Raw genomic sequence first — 12461 nt, 5'->3', positions numbered from 1 at the left:
TCCCACACAGCAAACCAGTTCATCAGGGTGGAGGCGGTGCAGGTGGAATCCACGGGCTTAAATAGTTAATAATAGACTGGTGTGGTGTTTGCTGTTGATTCAGTTGGACAGCAAAACCCATGAGACGGACAGGCAGAGAGAGACAGAGACTTACAGCATTGGCTTTCTTTCAGTTTCTCTTCATCATGCCATATCTATAAGGCTTTCTCTTCCTCAATTCCCTTGTCTGTCTCCATCTTGCTCTCTTGTTCTCTTGAGCCTTTGTGTTTTCTCCTCTAAACACATGTCTCTTGCTATCACTATTCGTCAGTCAACAAGGGGGGAAGGACAAAGGGGTAGTGACCTCATCAGTCTCACCAGCTTATTTTTCAAAGCTAGTAATTAAGATCTTAACAGAAAAAAAACCAGCAATTTAACCCATGATTATATTGTGTGATTTGTTGTTCTCATCATTTCTCCCTTGTTATGAACCCAAGGCCCATTGGCACCTTTGTAGAACAGTAATAAATTAGGCAAACATCCATCCATCCATCTTCAACCAATTATCCGGTAGCAGAGGCAAAAATGTAAGCGAAGTTGCCCCCACTTCCTTCTCCCAAGCACTTCATCTAGCTCTTCCAAGGGGAGGGGGGTGAAGTAGGGGGGTGTATGGGGCATTCCCAAACTAGTCGAGAGTCATAGTCTCTCATCCTAGGTCTTCCCAGTGGCCTTGAAACCAACGTAATTAGTCATAAGCATTTAATCAGCAAACACTTTTAATGTTCTAACTACCCTGTGAACAGCACAAAAACATATAGTAATCTACAAATTGCAGTTTGTAATATAAAATCTGGAAACTTTGAAGCTCAAATTCATTAATTCTTCAAATACAGACTTGGTATTCTAATGGTGTAAAAAAATAATCTAGTTACTACATTTCAGAGCATTGTATATTACAGGAGTTAGAGCCTCTGAGTGTCCCCCGCCTCTCACCTGCAAGTTAACTGGGACAGGCTGCAGCAGCCACCGTGACCCCCCAAAGGAGGAACAATCGGTAGAAAGTGAATAAATGGATGAATGAATGCATATTACGGTATCTAACTTGGAAAATAATGTTGATTATTTCCCTAAAATTATTTTTCAATTATGTACTTATACCAAATTGCTTACCTCTGCAGATTACAATGAGTTTCAAAATATACTGTATGTGTAAACCTGTTTTACTTATATTCCATGGTTTATTATCAGTGGTTCACTGGTGAAACATTGCTTCAATCTTAGAGATGAGTATTGACACAAAAACCTTAACATTTGAATATGAAGAAAAAATCATTGTAGGAGCCCTCAATACATGTTATAAAGGACATCTGTCCAGAGAAGAATTTAGAGTGTGCTCTGAAGTAATGAATTACTGTCAGTTTAGAGAGTGTCTAAACTGACAGCTTCACAAATTTATTTGCATTGTGCTGAAATGGAGATGTGACAATATGAAATTTAACAATGGGGTTATATTTCCCTGAAGAAAAGTAAATATGATGACAAACAGACCCACATAATTATCAGAGTGTATATTATTAGACGTAGTGGAAAATCCATAAGGCACATGTGAGCACTACATAGACATTAACTGTCGAGCAGCTATAAGGCTGGGCTTAATGCATTGGGGGACTCTATGGATACAACATTAGTCTTAATCCCCTGCAATTAGTCACTCGATATTGACTTCTTGAAGTGATCAAAGCTTACCTTTTTAAGTGGAATTAGCTGGATTTAGCTTGAAAATGAATTTGACGGGGTCTTCAGAGACTGAAATGACATACACATCTACCTATTATGAGTAAAACTCTGCTCTTTAGATGTGAAGGAAAAACACACACAAAGACTTGCAATTTACCTGAAATAGAATATGATATACCTGTCTTTTCAGGTGTTTCCTCATTTTTAAAAGTTCTTTTTTTTCTATTCTTTTCAAAATAAAAGTCTGAAAAAAGTCGCCTACGCATGTTTGATTCACAGCAATAAAGTCATATATTTAATGTGAACAGATTCACATCGCTCAGTAAATTTAACAACCACTATAAAGTCAAGTAATACCTTCAATCAATACATGCAACTTTAAAATATCATCATAATTGATTAATAAAAAATATTAAAGCAAAATTTTCTTGCACAGTAGCTGTCTTTGATGAATTTTGATGACTAAACAGCTATTTTAGTGCTGCATCAGAGATGGGACACGTCCGTTTGTAATTTAATCTTGAAGAAACGGCTAAAGCGGGAAACGTAGAAATATCCTTTTAATTTTAATTTATTTTAATGTTTATGGATTGTAGCACTTAGGGTAAAATAGTCTCAGTTCTCTCCTTTACTTTGACCCCCAGCATTCTGTCACCTATTTTGGCATGTGGATGTAAATGTGATGTATGGAGATTTGTTAAAGTCAAGGATAGTATATGTGTGTGTTTGTGGGGTGGTGGAATTGCAACTAGGATCACTGCCAACTGACAGGCCCTTCCTTGCTCAGTTTGTTTAAAGGGTTTGTAAAAGCAGCAGCCTTATCTCACCCACACTGACAAAAGCCTGCCCTTTCCCCCCAAATTAAATTGGACCCATAGCGGTGTGATCAAATCAGTTGGCAGGCGGAAAATTCGGGCCGTCAATCACAGAGGTGTCTGATAAGAGCGGGCAAGGAGTCCCAGTGTGGAAAGCTGTGGGCTCATTCCGCCTCGACACCCAGGTGATAACTCAGAGCAGCATGCACCTCCGTCCTACACACCTTGCTCCTAGCATCTCGTCACGACCCCCATGCCCTGTAATTTTTACTCAGATACATGCTCAGTCAAACACATACAAGGAAATACTCACATGCGTGCAGACCTGCCACTCCTATAAGGCTAAAAACACTCAGGCAACATTCAGGCACGACCTTTTTTTTATCTGAAAATTCCTGCACAACATGAGACTCCTTTGTTCACACTAATCTCACCTTTTCACAATTTTTTTTTTAGGTTTTTTTTTTTTTTCATTCTTCACACTCACAGTTTCTAATAGGTCTTCTTGTTTTGACTTTTTATAGCAGTGCTATTAACCTTTGTGGTATTGTATGCAATCTCTTTAAGTCAAAGATTTTCAATTAATCTGCTAAAAAGGGAAAAACAATGCTCTATTGTTGCATCATTGCTGAGTGTTATAAAGAGCTTTCTCCTCTCATTTCCCCAAAATGTTCCATATATCCCATCCCATCTCTCCTTCTTCTGTCTTTCTTTCTCATGTCTACATTCCTCATGTGCAACTCCCATTCCATTTTTCTTTTATCCTTGGTCTCATTCTTCTCTCATTTTGTCATGTTGTCTCAGGATTTGTGAGTTTTGATAACCCGTCCAGTGCTCAAGCAGCAATCCAGGCCATGAACGGTTTCCAGATAGGAATGAAGAGGCTGAAGGTGCAACTAAAGCGGCCAAAGGATGCCAACCGACCTTACTGACTCATCTACAGTCCATACCCAGGTATAGTAACATCCATAGAGGAGACGATTAAAAAAAAAAAAAAGTATATATTATACACACACATGCGCGCGCACACACACACACTACACATGCTAAGTAAAAAGTTTGGACACACCTTCACACTTAATGGTCGTCTTTATTCAATGACTATTTAAATTGCAGTTTCTAAACAAAAACATTAAATAACTCTAAAAATTTTTATGTTTTAATATTATTATTGGTATATTAATATCATATTTAATATATTTTTATATATTTTAAATTCATTAAAAAAACCTTGATTGGCTTTGCACATTCTTGGCATGCTCTCAATAAGCTTCATGAGGTGGTCACCTGAAATGGTTTTCCAAGAGTTTCCATAGGTGCAGAACATGGATGCAACACTCCATCCCTCTCTTTTTTACTGTAATCAAATAGTCCTTACACAGCATGGAGGTGCGTATGGGGGTCATTGTTCTATTGAAAATTAAATGACGGTCCAGCTAAATACAAACCAGGTGATGGCATGTCATTGCGCGATGCTGTGGCAGCCATACTTGTTCAGTGTCCCTTTAATTTTGAATTATTCCCCAACAGTGTCACGAAGCATACCCACACCATCACACGTTTCCTCTGATCCTGATTTGTGCAGTCCCTTTTGAACACTTCATGTAGAGATATGTCTGCTACTAGAACTGTGTGGTATTCATCTGGTCTCTGATCCAAGGTCTGTTAATCTGAGGTTGATGACCTGGATGAACTAATTCTCAGCAGCATCCCATTCCTGGGGCGGTCCTGATGTGAGCCAGTTTCGTAATAGTTCTTGGTGGTTTTTTGCAACTACACTTGGAGATATATATTCAGTTCTTAAACTAATAATGGACTGTTTTTTCTCTTTGTCAAAAAGGCCTGTTAACTATGTAACCAACATGACTTTTGCATAACACAACTGATGCAGGAAAATCCACAATTTTTAAATGACAAGGAACACCTGAGAAGTGGAAACCAGTTCAAGTGACTACCTCATAAAGCTTATTGAGAGAAGGCCAAGGGTTTGCAAGGGTATCATCAACGCAATTGTTGACCAGTTTCAGGAATGCATTCATTTGTATCTGAACCTGAGTACATTGAGGAATATAGAATATAAAACATATTTAGCATATTTTTTCAAAACTTTTTATTTGCTACATAATTAGATATGTCTTTCGTCATAGTTTTGATGTCTTTAATTTGTATCTATAATATAGAAAGTAGAAAAAATACAGGAAAAAACAGTGAATATGGTGTGTCCAAACATTTGACTGATAGTGTACAGTATATATAATATACATATATATATATATATATATATATATATATATATATATATATATATATATATATATCTCGAGCTTAGGCCTGAGTGCATTGTGAGGGTGCCCCTGGTGGCGTAGTGCGGCATGACTGCCAGCCGGACTGCCGGCTTTTTTACAGCGATCATGTTTTTAACCAATATTAATATGAATATTAATCCATATATAAGGTGCTCCGGATTATAAGGTGCACTGCGGGTTCATGAGAAAATTATAGGCTTTTAGGTGTGTCTTATAGTGCGGAAAATACTGTATGTACAGTAGTACCTTGAGATAGGAGTTAAACAACATGCAAGTTTTTTTGAGAAATGAGCCGTCGATCTGTCCAAATTTTTGTTCGACATATAAGCGAAAGTCTGAGGTACGAGCTGTGCTTCGGTACACCGCCGCTAATGAGCGGATGAATATAACATCAGCTGAGACTGCATCTCATTCTCTTTCATGACATAAAGCCGTAGTTCATGCTCTTGTGACTTTTGCATTGCTTTTCATACTTTATCATTTGTGTACCTTATAATTAATTAGGCACCGGTAAACTATGCATGTCTATTAGTTGATAAACATGTTTATTTTTTTAATAATTTATAAGGGTTTAGAGCTTTTTTACTAGGCTGGAATGGATGAAAATTATTTTAGCTATTTTAAATAGTGAAAATGTTTTGGAATTGCAAGTTTTTTTGACTTAGAAGCCAAGTCACAGAACAAATTAAACTCGTATTGCATACTGTATATTCATTAAAGTTCAAATATATATGAATTGCTACTTTTCATGACAACTACAAATCAAATGGTCATACTGCAGATTGTTACTCTTGGAAATAAATAATCATATGATTATTTATAAATGAAAAATCTGAAACATGATTACACACAGGTAGTATTAACTTTTGTGTTGTTAATTAAGAATTTATCAACGCAGGGTGTGTGTGGCATATTAGCTCGGGTAATGAACTTACAAGTCCACCAGTCCTTACACTGGAGAGTCCATCATTCAAAAACATTACATTTAGTCAACTATAAAAAAACAGATAAAATCCTGACTCCGTCGTGATCTGACCTTTTCATCTGATATATTCCTTCTTGTGAAGATCTCCTACGTATACACATGTACATGTACGAAAACATGGAAGTGTTGAGGTGCTGTATTGTAAAGGTCCTCTCCCCAGACTCAATCTGTGTGTGTCATATTCCATTTTTTTATTTTTTATTTTTACTTTTCTTTGAAATTGTACTTGAAAATCCTCTGGGAAAAATGTCAGCTGTTATGCTGGAAATTCATAAAATCAGATAGCAGTGATTTCTCTTTAGAAATAGCTCAGCAGTGTACTTAGGTCAGAATCACAGCTAAATTAAGAGGTGTTTTCAGTTGAAATGCCTCCCAGGAGGGGGGGAATTTATTATCTTTTTTTACAGGATGGCTGATGAGCATGAGTAAATTAACAGTAGGGTATTGGAGAGAAAATACTAAAAATAAAACAAAGTATTAAATAAGAATCTGTGGATTCTCATGTCACAACATTTTAACTTGTAATATTTTTTTTTTAGTTTGGGGTATTACATTACAAGTCTGTTCTCAACAAAAGACTTTGAAGTCAATTTTCACATATCTTGTCATCAATAGGCAAAAGACATCATGGGACTATGCTACTCTTGTAATTTCAATTTAGTTGTTCTGTTTGGAGATTTCGCGTGAACATAACTATTCTTCATTACATGCATTTACCTATATTGAATTTAAATTAACTGTATTTGAAAAAACCAGGACTAAAAAACCCGGGCCTCGACCGGTCCCGTATGGAAGTCATAGGTTGGATTCACATGTTTGATTTGGCAAAAGTTTTATGCCGGATGCCCTTCCTGACACAACCCTTTGCATTTATCCGGGCTTGTGTCCTCATGCAGCTACATTGACAAAATGTGCCTTATTATATAGAAAAATAAATACATATACATTTGTTATAGGTATACCATAAACAACACTTTCCGATGTTCAACAGTATTTTTTAACACCCAGTAAAAGGTGTTAAAGCAATATAAGATTACATTAGTGTATACTTCAAAACAAATGTTTTAAAACTGAATGCATGGATCATATATAACTTCTTGAAATCTATCTTAACTTTGCAGTATATATAGAGATATTAATTTTGCTACCACATGGTGATTAAAACTTTTAGTTATGCTGGACCATGTTGATTATGGATTTAAACTTGAGGAAATACAATTTATATTATTGAGAATACAGTGCTTATATCATCAAGACCAAACTCTTCTTTATTTTGATTTTTAACAAATCAGAGCTTTCACACAAAATAATAAAAAATATACTTAAAAGTGGCATCATGCTTCTATAACTACTAATTTCACAGTGTCAGGTTTGATTCAAAGAACCATCACCCATCTGTACAAAGTGCAACTGGCAATGCAAAATAATCGACATGCAGGCTTTCTTTGCACAACTGGTTAAGCAACTTTTCATTAGAATAATATAAACCTGGATTATATTCCTCCATATATAAAACTGACATAATAATGTATTAGATTCATATATGTACCAACACAGTACACACTCAAAGCGCTTCACAGTGGTTCCATTATTCATTCACTCTTCATTCATAATTGGTGATGGTAAACTGCATGTGTAGCCACGGCTGCCCTGGAGCAGACTGTCTGAAATGTGGCAGTCAATCCACACCAATGGCCTCCCTCAGCCACCTCCAGAACATTTGCACACCAGTGAGTGTGTAGATGCCTTGCTTCATCTCCCTTCCCTCTCTGGAGGCAAGGAGGACAAAGGACACAATGTGGGATTTGAACCACCAATCCTACAATCTTTGGACAACATGCTCTAACACCTTAGCCATTTGTTTGATTTAGATTGGACTTATTAAAAGTTACATTACATCAATGTGGTCCTTTAATCCCTTGCATGTACGTACAGGTCTGTGTCCTATTAATTGTTTTTCTGTCTCTGGTCTGAGTCAAGCCGTTGCTGTGTTCAAACCCATTAGACTAACACAAAAAGTAATGAAAAGCAAATAAATTTGAAATTGAGTTTTTTGAAGCCAACATATGGTTTATGGATTCCTAAAAAGCACAAAGGATCCCATGTATAAAGCTTGTTTTAGAAATGCAGGCATCATTCTAAATAATTGCTGCATGATTTTCATATTCCAAAATCATTCAGAACAATATCAGAATGTATATAATTAATTTCATCTTTGTTAATGGTGTTTTAATGGTAAATTAATAAATTTCAAAATATGCTTTGATGAGAAGCCTAATTGTGAAAAAAATAGCAATTACAATTAAGGAATAGTGAAAAGAAACTGATAAATAGAAAATGATAAAAGAAACAAGGCCTACCATCTGCAATACATTATTAACACAATAATATCAGATGTCAAAAGGAACACGATGCGCGTTTTTCATTCTGTATTTTCATTTTTCATCTTTATCTACATTTCTGTTTAATATAGTTTTATCACAGCTACATTTAGGAGTTTTTTGGGGGTTTTTTGTGGGAAATAAGAAGCAATCTGACCGTCCAAGGGGACAGCATGTCTTTAGGCATTGGGTTAAAGCAGCTGGCACACTGGCACGCCATTAAGTTGGCACCGGCTGTCAGCTGCTCAGTGGAAGAGGTTAGTTTAGCAGTGGGAGATAAGGTCGGGTACGGCAGTATAAAATCAGCTTCCCAAATGAACAGTGCTGTGTGTTTTTTTGTAATAATTATTTTTTGATAGCATTGAGAAAGTGAACCAGGTGGTTGAGAGCGGAGCGTTGATACAAAACATCTACTCCTATGTCCTCACCCTGGATAACCCAGTAAAAAATTTTAAAAAATCATAATTTCCAATGCATATCCGTTCATCAGCAACAGGGTCCTACAAAAGGAGTTGCCTCGACATAATTATTTTCGCTATTATTTATATATTTATGTTGTATGTGAATTTAAAAAAAAAATCTCTTTAGTTTTGTAAGAGTTTCTTTAATTTACAAAATATTCATTTAATCATCTTCACCACTGTCTCCGTTTTTGCGGGGTCACAAGATTGCTGGAGCCTATTCCAGTGGACTTACAATTGAGAGGCGGGGGACACTCCGGGTGTGATGCCAGGGTACTGCGTAGCCACAAGAAAGACAATCACCCACACCTATGGACAATTTCAAAGTTACCAATTCACCTGAAGTAGATGCTTTTGGAGATGACAAGAAGCTGGAGAACTCAAAGAGAGTCCTTTTTAAAAATAAAATTATTTATTTTTTCCTATACTGTATTTTCCTTACTCAATCAATACTGTTTCTTACCTATATTGTACTTTACTTACTTACTCAACTATAGTATTACAATGACAACATTGATGTTTTTCATGTGTGTGTACTTTGGGTGAAATTCTCAATATAAAGAACTTCAGAGGCTCTGCTTTTTCAGAATAGTGACAATTTTACTTTAAAGTTGAATGAAACGTGATCAGATGGCATTGTTTTCTACTGGTCTCAGGAGCTCTGCTACTTTGAAATTGAAATCTGTGTCTTAAAGATAAACTTAATTCAAAGAGGCTGATGCATTCAGTGTATTGCTACCCTCTTAGCAAACAATGTAAGACAAAGCCAATTACTGTAGTCAGGGCAAGTTTCTTAAATGTATTTCTGCATTGAGGGGTTATGTATCAAACTATAATCTGCAACCTGTTGCCAGCCTGAGACTTGGACAAGATTTTTCGTGCTGTGAGAATATCAGTGGTGTTATTTAAGTTTTATACTTCAACAACCATCATGACCATAATTAACTCATTTGATTTGTTCGAGAGAATAATTGAGACTCCAAATATTTTTTTTTAAAAATGGTGCTTTGAATTCTGACTTAAGGAAAAGAAAATCCCATTGATTCTTTCCTTCTTTTGCACCTTGACCAACCTGGGAACCTGACATGGCCAATCACAGTGGGAGGTGGCCTTTCTCTGCTATTGCCACACCTTCGGCCCTTTCACACGGGGCCAGGTTCCCACAACTGTAAGTTGAAACCATGGTGTCATTGTTTTTGGGATGATGTCATGTAGTGGGACTGTGACCTCGTTGCATGACGTGGAGTTGATTATTATCTCTAAAATCATCTTTATATATTCTCCCCACCTCATTTAGAAACACTTAATATTATAGTTTGTGGACTGTAGTGAAGTAATGCCTTTCTTGGCTACTTTTTGTGCATAATGTAACTGACGTCCTCACCGGTGCATTGTTTATAAGTGGAAGTGGCCTTTAACCCTTTGTGCTATTGTACTCTGTACCTTGTGTGATGTTTTTCTCTCTCTTGTGGGGCTCATGTGTATGGAAGTACTGTATTTTATGTGTCACTTTTTTTTACATTCACATTAGCATTTCTTTTCCAGCAGATTCTTTTTTTCCCCTCTTTTTAAAAAAAATCAAAGTCTGATTATTTGTTTGTAGGACCCAATCGACGGCAGTTTTACCATGTTTGTGCAGCCAATTAAATTCTCACCATTCACATGGAGAGCAAAGGGAAATGTTGGCGCTATACTTCTCCCTTGATCCCATCTGCACAGGGAGCCCTTCTGCAAGATTGTTTAGTTTACCTGACATCATAATCACTTCCAATTTATTTAGTTTTGAGACTGTAAACCAATTACACCCTGATAGTTGTCTACAAGCCCCACGTGGCCAAAATTAATCCAATATACAGCCATACTGTACACATAGAGGTATAAGCAGGGTGCCAAAAAGACAAATACTTTGACAAAAAACAAATACCTGGAATGAGTATTTTCTGTTGCCAATTGCTCTTCTATTAGGGCTATATGAAAAATTATATGTTATGCTTTTGATCCATGTAATTGTGATAGTTATTACTGTCTTACATTTGAGTTATTTGTTAGGTGTTAGTCTGTATAATGAAAATCAACAAAGATATTTAAGAAAAAAAGTTAGTTTTACCCATAATGGACAAACTTAGTGAATGTCATCAAACTGGTTCTGCCCCATTCTTTCAGAACACTGCAGGCAACTTGCCTTCCCGTAGTCTATCCAATGAAGTCAGGGGGTGTCAAGTCTTGCATAACAGGAGGGATGAGATCTTAACTCCCAGGTGTCTTTTATGGAGTCATTTAAGTAGGTGCCAATAAGTAGGTGGAAAATACCACTGTGATATAAAAGGAGGGAGTAAAAAATAAAATGAGTTAATTTGACAAAGTTGTAGGTCGAAATAGCTGTGGTGTTGTTAAACAGCCGATGTGTTTCTTACGGTCTGTGTTAGTTGTTCATGTTGAGAATCCCAGGTGGTTTATACGACATAGGGCCTTTAATCATAAATGTTAGTCCATGTTCCTCATGGCTGTTGTTTTTTTTTTGTTTGTTTTTTTCCACACTAATAAGTTGGATTCTCCTCTCCCTCTGAAAATCATATCTATAAAAAAAAAAAAAAGGAAAGTCATTTACAGAAATGGAGAGGCAGAAAAAAAGAGCGTCTTTACTTTGTGTCCCTGTCACAAAGTCAGACCCTTTCATGTTCATTCCCAGAGGCTGATTGGTTGTGATTTTGTTGTCCATCTTTACCCAAATCACAATTCACAACATATTAAAGATGATAGGCTGGAAACCTGATTTTTTATTTCTGATGTTCAACAACACAGACACAGTAACAGGGCAGAACTTTTTATACGCTGTTAACAAGAGAAAGGCAGGTGCTATTTTTTAATGAGTTTCTAACAAAAAAATGTGTTCATCCATAGTTTTTCTGTCATGATCAATAACACTAATGACGTTATATTTTTCTCTTTATACAAACTAATTTTTTGGATAATTTTTTTTCTCGTACACTGCAATAAAATCAGCTAAAATTGGCGCTCTCACTTTGTAAAATTTACAGTATGCTTAAAAGACGCCACATCTCTAGTTCACTTATTTCTGGTTTTGATTGACATATTCCACTTTTTTTCTCTTCCACGTCTGCTTCTCATGCTGTTGGCTGTGCCTGTCGGTCTGTGTGATAACCAACGACCAGAAAACCCAGAGCATGTTTCCCAGAGCTTCATTGGATTCACTGTCCTTATTTTCATCTCTTTTTTTGTCCCTCTCTTTCTCTCTGCTGTAGGATGAAGGGCCACAACACCTTATTTCCACAAGTGCAGTAAAAGTACAAAGACTTTTTTGCTCTGCTACATATCATGAAGGAACGGTGGTCCCTTGAACCTGCTGAAAGACCCACTGAAAGATTGGGTGACTGAGAGAGGGATCAAGATTTTTTTTTTCCTTTCTTCGCAATTGCCTCTTTTTTCCCTGTTTTGCTTTGGCGTCTGTGGGAGAAGATTTTTTGCAGAGACCAACTCTTTGCTGCTGTTTTTTAGACATGATAGGGAAAAAAACTTTATAGATTCATTATGCTCAAAGCATGCATACTGACCATACTGACACAGGACACACACACACACACACACACACACACACACACACATAATAGAGAAGACATATACATGTGAAGATACTACACTTAAAAACAAAAACAAAAAAAATCTACTTTGTACATGTATAAATACGTGCAAATGCCAACTCAAGTACTGAAGCAAACACAAGTGTGTGTGCACACACACATACACACAAACACACACACCAGCCTGCTGCCATTTTG

At 36.6% G+C, this 12461-nt stretch overlaps 1 protein-coding gene across 1 annotated transcript in view; it reads left to right on the top strand.

The window, feature by feature from the left end:
* The window catches only part of celf6 (CUGBP Elav-like family member 6), a 131028-nt gene extending 118989 nt beyond the window's left edge, over nucleotides 1-12039 (top strand). The window contains exons 12-13 of the mRNA XM_068315157.1: nucleotides 3336-3485; nucleotides 11928-12039. Of these exons, the coding sequence (XP_068171258.1) occupies nucleotides 3336-3463 (128 nt within the window). The 3' untranslated portion in view covers nucleotides 3464-3485; nucleotides 11928-12039. The remainder of the gene's footprint in view (nucleotides 1-3335; nucleotides 3486-11927) is intronic.
* The last annotated feature ends 422 nt before the right edge of the window (nucleotides 12040-12461 follow it).

The sequence above is a fragment of the Antennarius striatus genome, chromosome 1 (assembly GCF_040054535.1).
Source record: "Antennarius striatus isolate MH-2024 chromosome 1, ASM4005453v1, whole genome shotgun sequence".
Taxonomy (NCBI): Eukaryota; Metazoa; Chordata; class Actinopteri; order Lophiiformes; family Antennariidae; genus Antennarius; species Antennarius striatus.
Note: the sequence above shows the minus strand (reverse complement) of the source record. Positions and strands in the feature narration are given on the sequence as shown.